The following is a 16899-nucleotide window of genomic DNA, read 5'->3' on the forward strand; positions in this document are numbered from 1 at the left end:
GAACGCTTTCCTTGGCGGTAACCGTACAAAAAAACTGGGGCCTGACAATCTTTGATTTAATCTTCTCGTAAAAATCAAGAAGGATTTACTTTAAAATTGCAAAATAACTATGGTCACAGTTAGCTTGGAAACAGTTCGTTTGGCATTTTACTGACCGCTAAAGGAAACGAAGATTACTTCGAGGATAATACGTGACTGCAGGTTCTAATAAATGCATTACGCAAATTGTAATTACACACGAGATTGCTTTTGAAATAAGCGCAAACCAAACTAATAGCTTCCTTATTTAATTTACGCATTTTTTGTGAATGAAATATATTTCTTCCTTTTCTCAAAAATGAAAGACGAACTTCGAATATCGTAGTAGTAATATACAGATTACTTTTTGTGCTTTAATGATGAATCAGTCTACACACGTCAACAAAACTTACACTTGTTATTACAGATCAGCAGCAAAGACCTAATTCCATCCAAGACCTGATAACAAGACCTCATAGTAAAACTAAAGGATAAGATGGCAGCTGTAGAACAGAAAGATAAGAGCCAAGAGAATTTTCCACACACGCACCTGTCCTTTTACACTGAAGAGCCAAAGAAACTGGTGCTCCTAACTAATATCGTGTAGGGACCTCGCGAGGACGAGAAGTGCTGCAATACTACGTAGCATGGACTCGACTAGTGCTGGAGGGAACTGACACCATGAATCCTGCAGGGCTGTCCGTAAATCCGTAAGAGTACGAGGTGGTGGAGGTATCTTCTGAACAGCGCGCTGCAAGGCATCCCAGATATGCTCAAAAATATTCATGTCTGGTGAGTTTGGTGGCCAACGGAAGTGTTTAAACTCGGAAGAGTGTTCCTGAAGCCACTCTGTAACAATTCTGGACTTGTGGGGTGTCGCATTGTCCTGCTGGAATTGCCCAAGTCAGTCGGAATGCACAATGTACATGAATGGATGCAGGTGATCAGACAGGGTGCTTACGTACGTGTCTCCTGTGAGTGTCGTATCAAGACGTATCAGGGATCCCATATCACTCGAAATGCACACGCCCCACACCACTACAGAGTCTCCACCAGCTTGAACAGTCCCCTACTGACATGCAGGGTCCATGGATTCATAAGGTTGTCTCCATACCCGTACACGTCCATCCACTGTATACACTTTGAAACAAGACTCGTTCGACCAGGCAACATGTTCCCAGTCATCAACAGACCAATGTCGGTGTTAAACGGCCAGGCGAGGCGTAAAGCTTTGTGTCGTGCAGTCATCAAGTGTACCCTTCGGCTCCGAAAGCGCATATCGATGCTGTTTCGTTGAATGGTTCACACGCTGACACTTGTTGACGGCCAAGCATTGAAATCCGCAAAATCTGCGGAAGGTTGCACTTCTGTCACGTTTAATGATTCTCTTCAGACGTCGTTAGTCCCGTTCTTGCAGACCTTTCTTCGCCCGCAGCGATGTCGGAGATTTGATGTTTCCCCGGATTCTTCATATTCACGCTACCCTCGTGAAATGATGGTACGGGAAGATCCCCACTTCGTCGGCCGCTGGTGGCCGAGCGGTTCTAGGCGCGTCAGTCTGGAACCGCGCGACCACTACGGTCGCAGGTTCAAATCCTGTCTCGGGCATGGATGTGTGTGATGTCCTCAGGTTAGTTAGGTTTAAGTAGTTCTGAGTTCTAGGGGACTGATGACCTTACATGTTAAGTCCCATAGTGCTCAGAGCCATTTGAACCATTTTTGAAGATCCCCACTTCATTGCTGTCTGGAAATTGCTGTGTCCCATCGCTCGTACGCCGACTATAACACCACGTTCAGATTCACTTAAATCTTGATAACCTGCCATTGTAGCAGCAGTAACCGATCTAATAACTGCGCCAGGTACTTGCTGTCTTGTTTCTTTTATACGGGTAAAAGTTCGTTAAGTCTGGCTTCGACGCCGTTCGCTGCTTTTCTTACAGTAACTCCCAAGACGTTACAATACGCAAATTCCGTTTTTATGTTAATTCCCCCAACCAAATTTTGGCAGTTATCATTTCAACTACCAGATGAATGAGTATGTGCATAAACCAGTCGTGATTAACCACGCGCTACTGCCACTTTCCAATTAGAAACTGGAAATGACTTATGAAGGCAAATACTGCGATACCATATACAGACTTCTAAACAGACAATTTCGACAGTAGAACATGCGAACTATTAAAGATATTAAATAGAAATTTGAATCAAAAATTATACTTTGCGGAACAAGGACGGTACGATGTGAAAAATTTAGAGGTAAAAAGTTGTGCAATATCACAATATGGAAACATCTTCGAATATGGTGGATTACATGGTATCCGAAGAGGAAGAGGAGATGGAGCAGGAGCAAGAAGAAGAAGAAACCAACGATGATTAAATACACTGACGGAAGAAAAAATCGTAACACCAAGAAGGTGCTTTTGCGATATAAACTGAAGTTGACAGACGTGTATCTACGTTTGAAAGAAGACGCTATTAACGGCACTGTGACGGTGCATATCAGGTTTGGATATAAGTACACGCTGTAACGATCGCGAGGTCCTGACAAAGACGACATTATGAACACCTCGCTGAGTTTGAACGACGTCGTGCAATAGGGGTACGAGAAGCTGGCTGTTCCTTCTGTGAAACTGCAGAAAGACTTGGCAAGATTGTAGCCATTGTACATGACTGCTGGCACCGGTGGTCACGACAATGTCCGGTCCCAAGAAAACCGGGTTCCGCACGGCTACGTGTCACACCCGAGAAGGAAGACTGTGCAGCATATAGCTGTGGCGCAACTTACTGCATCTGCAGCAGCGATCTGAGCAGCGGTTGGCACTACAGGGACACAACGAACTGTTACGAATCGGGTAGTTTAAGGACAACTCAGAGCCAGACGCCTTGTAGGGTTAATTCCACTAACATCAAAGCACTGCCGTGTGCGACTTCAGTGGTATCAAGCGAGAACTCATTGGAGGACAGGCCGGCAGTATGGTGTATTTTCTGATGAGATTCTCCGTCGGCGGCTGTAATAGCCTTGTGTTGAGGCCAGTTGAGAGCGTGCAAACAACCTATCTGCGTGCTAGACATCTGGACCTACACCTGGAGCTCGCGCGATTTCGTATGACAGCAGGAGCATTCTCGTGGTTATCCCATGCACCCTCATTGTAAATTTGCACGTCAATCTGGTGATTCGATCTGTTGTGCTGTCATACATTTACAGCATTACACAGCGTGTTTTCCAACAAGATAACGCTCGTCCACGCACCGCTGTTATAGCCCAACATGCTTTACAGAGTGTCGGCATGTTATCTTGGCCTCCTCGATCACCAGATCCATCTCCAGCCGAGCACGTATGGGACATCATGGCACGGCAACTCCAGCGTCACTGTATTAAGTGACCAAGTGCAACAGACATGCACATTTGAATTCTTGCATTCGACATTCTAGGTGATCAGCATTTCACATACATTAACCCTGTGTTGTGACAGTGTTAATCACTGAAATACATTTCCTAGACGAAATTTCGTTAGTCTACGTTAATTATTTTTTCGTATATGATTTCTTTGCGTCAGTGTATGACAACGCACAAACCACTTGTTACTATACCTGATGTGCGTACATTTGGCACAATGTGTGTTACGACCAGAAATGATGTAGACTTGGACTAGCCCTAATGTATCACGGTATAACATCAGACAGTATTACGTCTGCCCATTCGCTGCCTCGCAGTACCCCCGCGATTGCCGCATTGTACCCAGCAGACCAACTTATTTCTGGCTTTAATTCGCCCTCGGCAGCGTCTCAGCATCTGCTCAGAATGCGCCCACGCCACCCCAGTCAAGCCCAGCTCAACAGCTGTTCCCGTTAAACAGCACATCTCGATCTCGCTGCCGGCAGACCGTAACAGCACAGCAAGGTTTGCTCCGGCGAAAATAAAAAAAAAAATAATTTATTTGCGACGTCAGAATTTGTCTTCAGAGAATCTTAGGTGAGTGTTCTCATTATTAGAGCACTTAATTTACTCTGACGACAAAATGCTGTTTCTTTTTAACGCTGCCTGCAGGATAATTTGTACAGCGCTCCAGGCAGGTTTTTCTGATGCAGCTGTTTCTACAGTATACAGAATTTAAGGGGAGTCTGATATTTTACTTGCAGAATCTGTCCTGAAAGTTTTTATCGATGCTCTTGCAGCATCTAACTAACATTAACTGCTAACTGTTCGTCTTCGAAAAGTAAAAGCGATCTGGATTTTGTTCTGAACCGAATCTTGATATGTTTTCCATAATACAAATTTTGTTTCGAGAATGACAAACGGTAAATTTCTGTGATTAGCAGTGAAAATATTCCCACTTTTCTCTCACATTTCTATTTCCGTTGATATTTTACGCATCTTAATCCTTTTTTATCATGTTTCTGCTGTATTCATTCATAACCGTTGCTTCCCTTGTTATAGAATTTTCCTTTCGCAACCTTCGTGGTGTGTGTGTGTGTGTGTGTGTGTGTGTGTGTGTGTGTGTGTGTGTGTGTGTGTCCTTTTTTAAAAGTTTTTATTCTGCTAAACATTCTTCAGTGTCATGGTCTTTATTAGTATTATCGTTATGATTTCTTGTCTTAACAATAGGACTCCCCTCGATAGGCCAGGTGTGCACTACACAAAGGAAACAGCTAATCAGGGTAGCAGAGTACTTGCGGAGTGCACATGAAGTTTTTTTTTTTTAGGCTAAACGGTAATTTGAGGTGCTCTGATAAACATTCGCCAGTCGATATGCAACAAGGGAAGTTAGACAGTTGTTCAGAGTAAAGACACTTCGACTGTCAAAATTTTATCAGTAAACCGTCGAAGTAGCCGTAAGAAAGTTCCCGAATGTACTGCCCTCCAGAAAAGTTCTCGCGCTTAAATTATTCTTGGGGCCGAGAGCTGGCGGAAACCCGAAATGGAAAGCTGTGAGATATTTAGCGGGCCGTGAAACGTATGCCGGAAAGAGAGATTAGAGGGCACTGGAAGGAGAGTTTTCATTGCAGTTGGCAGAAATACTGTCTCTATCGAGATTAAAGTTGAGTGTGACAGTGAAGTTATCAGGTCTCGTCCAAAAGGTGTAGGTGAAACCAAGTTAATTGTTGGGTTTTTTACCGGCCACTCTTCTCCGCTGTTACAGTTATAGAGTCATTCGAAGAAAGTCTACTCGCAGTAGCGCGTAGATACCCAGATCATGCAATACTAGTTGGAGGCGACTTTACCGGGTATTGAGTGTGATGTCTATGGATTCATTGCGGGGGATACAGACAGACGGTCATGCGAAGTACTTTTGAACACGTTTTCTGAAAACGGTCTTGTGCAATTAGCTCGGTAGCGCACACGCTGTGGAAATATCTTAGACCTCGCAGCTACAAATAGGCCAGACCTTACTGATAATATCAGTATAGGAACATGGATTAGCGATCATGATGTCATTAGAACAACTATGGTTATGAAAATTAATGAATCATTCAAGAAGTCTAGGAGAGTGTTTTTGCTAAATAGAGCAGATAAGCATTTGTTAGCATCTCGCTTACACAGTGAATAGACTTCACTTAGTTCCAGTAAGGTAGATGTAGAGGAATTGTGGGCAAAGTTCAGCAGATTATAAATCGTGGTCTGGAGACTTATGTGCTCAGTAATTGGGTAAAGGATGGAAAAGATCCACCATGGTTTAATAACGAAATTCAGATGATGCTGAGGAAGCAGAGGCTGTTGCGCTCTCGGTTCAGAGCAGAACGCAGAAATGATGACAAGCAAAGTTTAGTAGAGATTTGTACGTCTGTGAAAAGATCTATGCGTGAAGCATGAAACAACTACCACTGTCACACCTTAGCAAAAGGTCTGGCAGAGAACCCAAGAACATTCTGGTCCTATGTCACTTGAAGATAACAAAACGAAATTCAGAGTTTTAAATTTCACATTCAAGAAATTTCTCACCCAGGAGAATCGCACAAACATACCTCACTTTACCATAGGATGGACTCCGGTATGAACGACATACGAGGCGTGTTTTTTTTAAAGTAAGAACCGTTTTTAAACTAAAAAAAGACGTGCTAAGCTATCTCAGTAATTTTATTTTTACATGAAAGCCTGTACCTTAATCTACTCACTGACGCCATTACAGTCTGATTCTTCCTTGTTTACCTTGGGTACTGAGTGTTTAAGATGCCTCCAATAATCGTGAGTCCCGCTGACTGTAAAGTACGGGCTGTTATAAGATTTCTTAGTTCGAAAGGCCTAAAAACGGTCGATATTCATCGTGAGATCTGTGCAGTTTACGGAGAAAACATTATAAGTGATGGAATGGTAAGAAAGTGGGTGAGAGCATTTAAAGATGGCCGCACAAATGCGCATGATGAACAACGGAGTGGGCGTCCTTCGGTCGTTAATGAAAGTTTGGTGCAGGAAGTGGACAATAAGGTGAGAGAAAAAAGACTCTTTACGAATTCCTCCTTGCGGGATGACTTTCCTAATGTTCCTCGTAGTGTTTTGTATGGCGTTGTGACCGAGCACTTGAATTACCGAAAATTGTGCGCACGTTGGGTACCGTGATGATTTCTTAAGCCAAATTGTTGCGGGCGATGAAACATGGGTGGCCTACGTCATACCAGAATCAAAGCACCAGTCCATGGGAGTTGAGCAAGGGCATCGTTTTGCTGCAAGACAATGCCCGTCTGCGTGTGGCGAATCAGACCAAGGATCTCATCGCGTCTTTTCGATGGGAAACTCTAGATCACCCTCCGTACAAGCCCGATCTTGTTCCTAGTGACTACCATCTGTTCCTGCACTTGAAGAAACACCTGGGAGGTCAGCGTCTTCAAGACGATGACGAAGTCAAAACAGTGGTGATGCAGTGGTTTAACAAGTCAGGCAGCAGACTTCTATGAGGAGGGTATTCAAAAACTGGTACAACATTATGGCAAGTGCCTCAATATTCACGGAAATTATGTAGAAAAGTAGTTTAAGGTACAGGCTTTAATGTAAAAATAAAATTATTGAGATATCTTAGCAGGTCCTATTTTAAATTTCAAAACGGTACTTACTTAAAAAACACGCCTCATAGTAATAAGCATCCCTAGTGCAGATCAACAACTGGAAGATTTCAAAGCAAATAAATCACCAAGTCCGGTTGGAATCCCAGTTCGGTTTTACAAAGAGTACTCTGCGGTATTGGCCCCTTATATTGCCTGCATTTATCACTAATCTCTCGCTCATCGCAAAGTCGCAAGTGACTGGAAAAAAGCGTAAGTGACTCCTGTGTACAAGGAGGGTAAAAGAACGGATACCCAAAATTCAGGCCAGTAGCCCTACTTTCGCTTTGCTGCGGAATGCTTGAACATATTCTCAGTTCGAATATAATAAACTTTCTTGAGACTGAGAAGCTTATGTCTACGAATCAGCATAGTTTCAGGTGATATACTGCGAAATATGGATGAAGGGCAACAGACAGATTCCATGTTTCTAGATTTCCGTAAAGCATTTGACACCGTGCCGCATTGCAGATTGTTAACGAAGGTACGAGCATATGCAATAATTCACGGATATATGAGTGGTCCGAGGACTTCTTAAGTGATAGAACCCAGTATGTTGTCCTCGATGACGAGTGAGACTTAAAAGTCTTCTAATCATTACCGCGTTCGTGATAGCGCGACTTTCTGTTCCAACAAAACTCTGTGCGTGTGAAATACATGTAATGTTTTCGTGGTTTCCGATTCTTTTTCCGAATTTATGTCCCTGCCGAAACGTGTAGTCATAAAGCATTGTAGGCTAGGAGACTCCAAGGGTTGTGTTTAGGCGCTGAGTCGGGAACGGTTTTCTTCCGCCGTGCACAATGGGCACTTCCCTTGCTGATATGTGAAAGTTGTGGCTTTTATGTATTTGTGGAGCGTAGGTCATTGTAATGGATTCGCTTATAGTGTGCTCTTATGTTTTTGTAGATGGTGGTGATGACAGACGGGAGAGGGTAAAATTGAGAGCTGGCACAAAGCTACGCCTCTCGCATAGCACCAATCGGTCCGCCGAGTTTAACGTTCCCATTCGACGGACAGACGACCGTCAACACTGTCCCATGTCATCACTTCGTGAGATACTGTGGACAGATTCAGAATTTAATCCAAGACGTTGACTCAGAAACTAGTGGTCAGGAAATTTATGACACCACATACCTTCGCCTCGGCTACCAATTACTGTCAGTGTAAGTTAGTCTCCTCCAGGATTCGAATCGGCGTAACTACGAGTCGAGCGCGACCGCACAGGCGTGCGTTATCTCCCATAGTATTGTTATAATATGACGTGTTTCATAAATAAAATAAGGGCAAGCACCTACCTCATCCTACAGTACCCTGGCTTGTGCGGTATGGTGGGGTTGAAACACATGGTCACAACTTCCCTTTACTTGTGGCATTCCTGCTTTCGAACGATAAAAGAGGTTTATTCTTCTCAGTGCCCGTATTTCAGACCTGGATTTCTTAATATATTCAACTTAGAATCATTCCAAAGAACCTGCGTGAGGAAAAGTTAAAAAACTGCCAAATCATGTTCAGTAGAGAAAAGGTTTATTAGAACATCTTGACCTAAGTTTCGAAGTCTTTAAAAACGTCTTCTTCAGAAAACTTGCACTGGTTACATAATGTTGTGGAGGTGACAATCACTGATCCTTTTTGAAGACCTTTTTGAAGATGTCGAAATCTAGGTGGAGGAGTTTTAACGAATTTTCCCATTAATGCAACTGATTTGGTTGTTTCTCAGTTTTTCCTCACCAAGACAGCGTTCTGCAGTTGCTCCCTGCAGTTAGGTTCAAGATATTAAAGATTCCAAAGAAGTTACTAATAAAGGCTTAGGAAAAGTAGCATAACACCGTAACGCGCTGTGCTGTTTCCCATCACCCCTGCTTATTTAGCATAAGCTGTTAGGAAGTTATTGGCATGTGACGCTCTAGTGACAGCCTGTACATAATAAATATCCACAACGATTTCACAAACATTAATTTCCCAGCCACGTTTACATCGGCAGCTGCTATGTAATTCTACAATATACTTCAAATTGAACCATGCCCGAGGTGCCCAGAAAACAATAAATATCTGTATATACAGGGTGGGGCAAATAAAAATGGTCCGAACGAGTGGATACTACTGGACATGAATGTATGCACATAACCACGATGAAAAGACGTACAGCTACTTCCAACGGGATGGAGGAACTGCCGATACAGCAGGCCGAACCTTAGAGTACATTTACACAATCTTCACGCCTGACAGAGATGTTAGCAGAGGTCAGTCTGGTAGTGGCCCTAGCTTGCCACCTAATCTGTCAGTGTGTAATTATTTTGTGTGGGGAGCCCTGAAGTATAAGGTGTGTCGCAACAGCGTTCATAGCCTTCAAGAACCCAGCAGAGCATTTTGGATGAGATTGCAGCAATTCCAGTGGTCCAGCTTCGATCCACCTTCAGCAATTTGTCGAGCAGGGCCCAAAAGTGCCGAGAGATGAATGGTGGTCACTTTCAACATGTGTTACACTCAGCTAAGCACTCTGTTTCCCTTCCTCTGCTGCGTTTCTTCGTATCCTGGAAGTCTGTTCTCCGGGCTCCTTTTATTTGCCCTATCCTGTGGACGTCGTTCAAGTAAGGGCTTCCAGAATAACCGCGTGAAAACCCTATTATGTAAGGCATAATGCAAAGCTGACAAAATATAAATTTCCAACCGGAAGTTCCATTAATGCTAATTTTGTGACGTGGAATAATTTTGAAGTACTGCATCGTTTGATGACGCAAAATTAGAAATATTAAGGCAACAAAAATGAAAATCAAATTAAAAACTGATTAAAAAATACAGAATTTCAATGGATTACTAATAACAGGTAACCAGTTGCAAAAATTGAGATTTAGTAAATCTTGACCTTGGTTTCGACGGTTTTAAAACCTTCTTATTCAGGAGATATTGTATGTAGAACCACATTTTCTATAGCCAATGTGGGAGTCGTTCACTCTGTCCAGTACATATCATCCACTTAACCACCATTTAAAATAATTATATAAAAGAAGTAGCCGTCTATTGTAGGACTTTGTCTTAAAACCTTTTAGAATATCACATATTTTATGGTTATTACTTTTATATAATGTATTTTAAATGGTGATTAAGTGGATGACATGTACTAGACAGAGTCAACCACTCCCACATTGGTTATAGATAGTATGATTCTGTGTCTAGCATCTTGTGAAGAAGGCGGTTTTAAAACCGTCAAGGTTTAATAAAACTGCATTTTGCAACTGGTTAGGTGTTATTTCTAATCCATTGAAGCTCTTGTATGCACAGCTGCTGAAGCGCAGCCATGTTCAAAATCTCGAAATACAAAATTCTTGGAATTTGTATGTGGTCTTGTTTTAGATTATTATTAATTCATGTACATAAACACTGATATTTAACATACAGTAACAACGAATCGCGTTTTCAGTCAATTCGCTACGTTCTTTATTGTAAATCTCAGTGCAGTCTCACTGCTGGGACAATGAAGCACTCGAATTTTCGTTTTCCGACAGACAGTAAAACATTATGTGCGTTTATTTCTGTAGCTTTCTTAATTTAAAAAAATACATTTTAGCGATTTATTTTATTTACCTTCCGGCAGCTGATTTCGAACGGGGCGTAGTAGTTGGACGAACGTATAATACAAATTTAATATGTCTAGGGAGGATTTTTATTTCATAAAAGCACTAATTGTAATCAGTGAAATGAACAGATTGTGAACGAGGTGAAAAACTATCAGGTGTATATTAACCTAATGCTATATGAGTTAAAACGACAACTCGTCATATGGTATACAATATATTCCCTTAAGTGTTACTATGCAAATACATTTGCTTCAACATTGTTTGAGCTGCGAAGTGCCGCGAGAACTATGTGTGTATGAAATAAACTGTTGACTGTGAGACTGAGGAACAGATCTATTATGTGAAAGTAGAATCTACTCCATCCACTTCAAGTAACATTAACCAAACACTAGAATATGCCCATGTTCAAGGATTTTAATAAGTAAATGTACCTGTGTAAGATTTAGAACAGCCTTCATAAAAGACATACTTGTTTTCAGACGTTATACTGTACTAATACGTACCAAAATTTATACACTGGAAAATATACAATACAGCATAACGATGCCATAAAGAAATCGCCAGGTTGAAACAACGTCTAACATATTTCTACCTTCAGACACAGCCTTTCTAATGGTTTTATGAATTTTAAATTCTTAATGGTTATTTTAGATGATGCTGGTGTTAACATGTGATCCATAGCGTGGAATAATAATTCTGGAAGATAAACGTCCCTCAATTCCTGTATGCAATCTCGTGAAATTATGTGCAAAGTGAAGCGAAGCACGGCGGTAGGCATTTGTGAAATGCGCCGTTCCCGTTTATGAATTTTCTATGCCGTGGTTTCTCCAGCACGTTTACGACGAAGTTTCCTGCAGAGTGGTACATTCCGTCGAAAATAACGGTTAATGTCGGATTCATAACGCGGAGGTCGCTATATTACACTCGTAAATTGCCTCGTAAAACTGACAAGTGCTTTTAATTTCAGCAGTTTCAATCAGAGTTGCTGTATCAATTACTGGCGCTACGTTATTGCTTTGCATTTCTCATCAACTGCTGGCGTGCATATTCTAAACCGTATCGGTGGCTTCCTGCGGAAATGAGGTCGAGAGCGTCTAGAATAAATTGTTGGCGATTTGATTGACTGCCCTTTGTGACTAATGTGTTAATGTTTCTTTGTTGGCAGGCCAATGACGATGGGAGAAGTGGGATGCTTCCTCAGCCACTACCTCATATGGAAAACGGTATGAATGCACAGAGCTCCTGCTCAGTTTGCTTCGCTTGTTTTATTTGTGTAAACAATTGTCTGCTGGCTGTGTTTCTTCTTTATTCTATGAAACTTCTCGTAAACATGCAGCGGTAATAACTGGCGTAAAATGCGAATCATAGTGTACACAGAAACCACGTGGGTGAAATATGTTCAGCGGTGAATTGTTAGGAAGGTGAACAGGCTACTATAGACTTCGGAGAATGTTTTCGAATTATCGTAATGTAACATTTATTTACTCTTAAAAATCAAGTTTGTGTTGAAAGAGTAAACAATAGAATTATATTTTTTCAGTCTCTTGTATTTTTTAGTTATTTATCAGGGGACCTGTGCGAAAGTTTTAAATAATGACAGTATTTGGAAGAAGTGCAGTCATTAGACGTTAGGATAAGGGCAGTTGTGGAAGTGAGGAGAAAACATCTTTAAAAATGAATCGAACGGCGTGAAATAATAATGAATTTATGATACTTCCGTGTATATACATTTCCATGCACATCGTTTTGAACAAAATTCTTTACAGACATTAAATACCTCGGTGTAACCGATATTTGACATAATAATGCAATTTTCGTGTGCTTTTGGTTTTTTCATTTTTATAAGGGATAGGGACAGAGTTGATGCACTACCGCAGCCGTCATGTTTATTACCTATGACAACGCTGTATACACATTAACCACTTATGAAGTACTTTAAAACAAGTAAAACGGTATTTTTAATAAGATGAAAACGGAGTCTCTCATTCGTGCTTAATAAGTTAGCTTCATAAAATATAGGTATGAAGCTGCGCATCCAAGATGTCCTTTTGCACATCAAAAGTCTCTTACGTTAAAATTTCCCAGGGATAGTACGATTTAGAGCAAAATTGGTATGCAATGCTAGAAGTCGATTAAAAAATCTTTAACGATAGTTCATTCCTCCCTATACGATTGGGATATGTAGAGAAGAAGGGATGTTGTCTTGAAACAGAAATATAATGGTAATAATATATGGAGGACATGCTGATCTAAAAAAAGTGGGAAATAATATTAAATCTTTTTTACGTATAAATTTATAAAAATACCTCTTTTCTCAAATTTATTCGTGCTTGCAATACATTTCTTGGTACAAAGCACCTCAGTTTAACCTCAATTTAGCCAAATTTAATGCAGTTAGAATGGCACTATTATTTTCCAATATGTCGCAGTAACTACCTCACATTTAACACAATTGACTACAAGACATTCTTGCAAATGTTTAATTATTCGCTCTGCTCAATAATTATTTTCGCGAATAAAAAAGAATGGAAGAAATTTAACTACTTTCCTAGTCTATACAACACGCGAGAACTTGAAGAGAAAATCTAATTTTATTTAAATTAGGAGATATTCGTTTTCATTAGATGTTTCTAGAAAACGAGCGTTCCCATTTCGTTCTTATCCCTGCCCTGTGGTGGCGCCTGTTCAGAACAGCTCCCTGCGTTTTCACAGAATCACACTGACGTTCCTCTGCCACATCTTTACGCACTTCCGAACTTTCCCGTTTGGGATATCGTCAGGTTGGTCAAACCGTCGATTAAACGCTGCCGAATAAACTTTCCTCGGAGTATCTCTAACACTTGCTATCACCTAGTGAAACTCCTGGCTAGTTACATTGTAGTGATGAAATCTTTGTCTCTCTTCCCTCTTGTAGTAAATAGATTTAAAGTTATTTCTATTTACAATATATAAAATGGTTCAAATGGCTCTGAGCACTATAGGACTTAACATCTGAGGTCATCAGTCTCTTAGAACTACTTAAACCTAACTAACCTAAGGACATCACACACATCCATGCCCGAGGCAGGATTCGAACCTGCGACCGTAGAGGTCGTGCGGTTCCAGACTGAAGCGCCTAGAACCACTCGGCCATAACGGCCAGCATATATATATATATATATATATATATATATATATATATATATATATATATATATATAGGGTGGTCCATTGATCGTGACCGGGCCAAATATCTCACGAAATAAGCATCAAACGAAAAACCTACAAAGAACGAAGCTGGTCTAGCTTGAATGGGGAAACCAGATGGCGCTACGGTTGGCCCGCTAGATGACGCTGCCATAGGTCAAACGGATATCAACTGCATTTTTTGAAATAGGAACCCCCATTTTTGTATTACATATTCGTGTAGTACGTAAAGAAATATTAATGTTTTAGTTGGACCACTTTTTTTCGCTTTGTGATAGTCGCAAACGTATACGTACGTGGTATCACGTAACATTCCACCAGTGCGGTCGGTATTTGCTTCGTGATACATCACCCGTGTTAAAATGGACCGTTTACCAATTGCGGAAAAGGTTGATATCGTGTTGATGTATGGCTATTGTGATGAAAATGTCCAGCGGGCGTGTGCTATGTATGCTGCTCGGTATCCCGGACGACAACATCCAAGTGTGCGGACCGTTCGTCGGATAGATACGTTATTTAAGGAAATAGGAAGCGTTCAGCCACATGTGAAACGTCAACCACGACCTGCAACAAATGATGATGACCAAGTAGGTGTTTTAGCTCCTGTAGCAGCTAATCCGCACATCAGTAGCAGACAACAATCGGGAATCTCAAAAACTTCGGTGTTGAGAATGCTACATCAACATCGATTGCACCCGCACCCTATTTCTATGCACCAGGAATTGATGGCGACGATTTTGAACGTCGTGTACAGTTGTGCCACTGGGCACAAGAGAAATTACGGGACGATGACAGATTTTTTGGACGCGTTCTATTTAGCGACGTAGCGTCATTCACCAACAGCGGTAACGTAAACCGGCATAATATGCACTATTGGGCAACGGAAAATCCACGATGGCTGCGACAAGTGGAACATCAGCGACCTTGGCTGGTTAATGTATGGTGCGGTATTATGGGAGGAAGGATATTTGGCCCCCATTTTATCGATGACAATCTAATTGGTGCAATGTATGCTGATTTACTACGTAATGTTCTACCGATGTTACTACAGGATGTTTCACTGTATGACAGAATGGCGATTTACTTCCAACATGATGGATGTCCAGCACATAGCTCGCGTGTGGTTGAAGCGGTACTGAATTGCATATTTCATGACAGGTGAATTGGTCGTCGGAGGACCATACCATGGCCTGCACGTTCACCGGATCTGACGTCCGCGGATTTCTTTCGGTGGGGAAAGTTGAAGGATATTTGCTATCGTGATCCACCGGCAACGCCTGACAACATGCGTCTGCGCATTGTCAGTGCATGTGCGAACATTACGGAAGGCGAACTACTCGCTGTTGAGAGGGAATGTCGTTACACATATTGCTAAATGCATTGAGGTTGACGGACATCATTTTGAGCATTTATTGCATTAATGTGGTATTTGCAGATAATCATGTTGTAACAGCGTGCGTTCTCAGAAATGATAAGTTCACAAAGGCACATGTATCACATTGGAACAACCGAAATAAAATGTTAAAACGTACCTACGTTCTGTATTTTAATTTAAAGAACCTACCTGTGACCAACAGTTGAAAATGGTTCAAATGGCTCTGAGCACTATGGGACTTAACATCTGAGGTCATCAGTCCCCTAGAACTTAGAACTACTTAAACCTAACTAACCTAAGGACATCACACGCATCCATGCCCGAGGCAGGATTCGAAACTGCGACCGTAGCGGTCGCGCGGTTGCAGACTGAAGCTCCTAGAACCGCTCGGCCACACTGGTTGGCTACCAACTGTTCGTCCAAAATTTTGAGCCATATGTTTGTGACTATTACAGCGCCATCTATTATAACAAAGCGAAAAAAGTGGTCCAACTAAAACATTCATATTTCTTTACGTACTACACGAATACGTAATAAAAAAAAGGGTTCCTATTTTAAAAAAAGCGCAGTTGATATCCGTTTGACCTAGGGCAGCGCCATCTAGCGGGCCAACCATAGCGCCATCTGGTTTCCCCCTTCAAGTTAAACAATTTTGTGAGATATTTGGCCCGGTCACGATCAATGGACTATATATATATATAGAGAGAGAGAGAGCGTAAAAAGAAATAACTTGAAATCTATTTACTACAAGTGGGAAGAGAGACAAAAGTTTCATCACTACTATGTAACTAGCCAGGAGTTTCATAAGGTGATAGCAAGTGTTTGGATATACTCTGAGGAAAGTTTATTCGGCAGCGTTTAATCGACCGTTTATACATAATTTGATATGTATTTTACATTACAAAGCTTACGTTAGAGCTTTTATTATTTATCTGTCAGAAATATGTACGTTACGGCTTTCAGTAAGGGATTTTTCTTTGCTCTTGTCTTTCAAATTCGAGTCAATGTATCTTTTGAAAGTAAGAAGCCGGCCGGGGTGGCCGAGCTGTTCTAGGCGCTACAGTGTGGAACCGCTTGACCGCTACGGTCGCAGGTTCGAATCCTGCCTCGGGCATGGATGTGTGTGATGTCCTAAGGTTAGGTAGGTTTAAGTAGTTCTAAGTTCTAGGGGACTGATGACCTCAGAAGTTAAGTCCCATTGTGCTCGGAGCCATTTGAACCATTTTTGAAAGTAGGAAGGGTCAGCTTTTAACTTAAGTGTGCATGTATCCAAACATCAACACACAAAAACATTTCTGTGTACTAGAAATTTATAATGACAGTTTTTTGTTCAGTTGTTACTGAAGAAACATACGGAGATATTTGCAGACAGTCATCTTCTGAAAACGGAACAGGAGTCTCCTTATGCACTGGAAACAGGCGTAACATTGTCTACGGCTAATTTTTTATGCTGCAACCACTCACGATCCATACTACGTGAAATTATTTGTATAATACAGCCACTTGGTTGCAACGACATTTAATTTGACGTGGTTTCCACACCGTCTGTGGGTGTCTTCATCAGGAAAAATAAAAACAATTACCTGCAAAGATAATAAAATCATTAACGTTGAGGAAAACGAAGAGCAGATGGTTAAAAAATACTAAACTTCTCCCGAACAGGCCATGAAGGCCAACGGTATCGACCGGCCGCCGTGCCATCCTCACCCA

The 16899-nt window shown here is 41.5% G+C and overlaps 1 protein-coding gene across 1 annotated transcript in view; it reads left to right on the forward strand.

Annotated features, from left to right (window-relative positions):
* Positions 1-16899, forward strand: part of LOC126187926 (glycosyltransferase 25 family member) — an 861577-nt gene that overhangs the window by 691724 nt on the left and 152954 nt on the right. The window contains exon 7 of the mRNA XM_049929289.1: positions 11794-11851. Coding sequence (XP_049785246.1) covers positions 11794-11851 — 58 coding nt within the window. The remainder of the gene's footprint in view (positions 1-11793; positions 11852-16899) is intronic.

Source organism: Schistocerca cancellata, chromosome 5 (assembly GCF_023864275.1).
Source record: "Schistocerca cancellata isolate TAMUIC-IGC-003103 chromosome 5, iqSchCanc2.1, whole genome shotgun sequence".
In the NCBI taxonomy this organism is placed as follows: domain Eukaryota; kingdom Metazoa; phylum Arthropoda; class Insecta; order Orthoptera; family Acrididae; genus Schistocerca; species Schistocerca cancellata.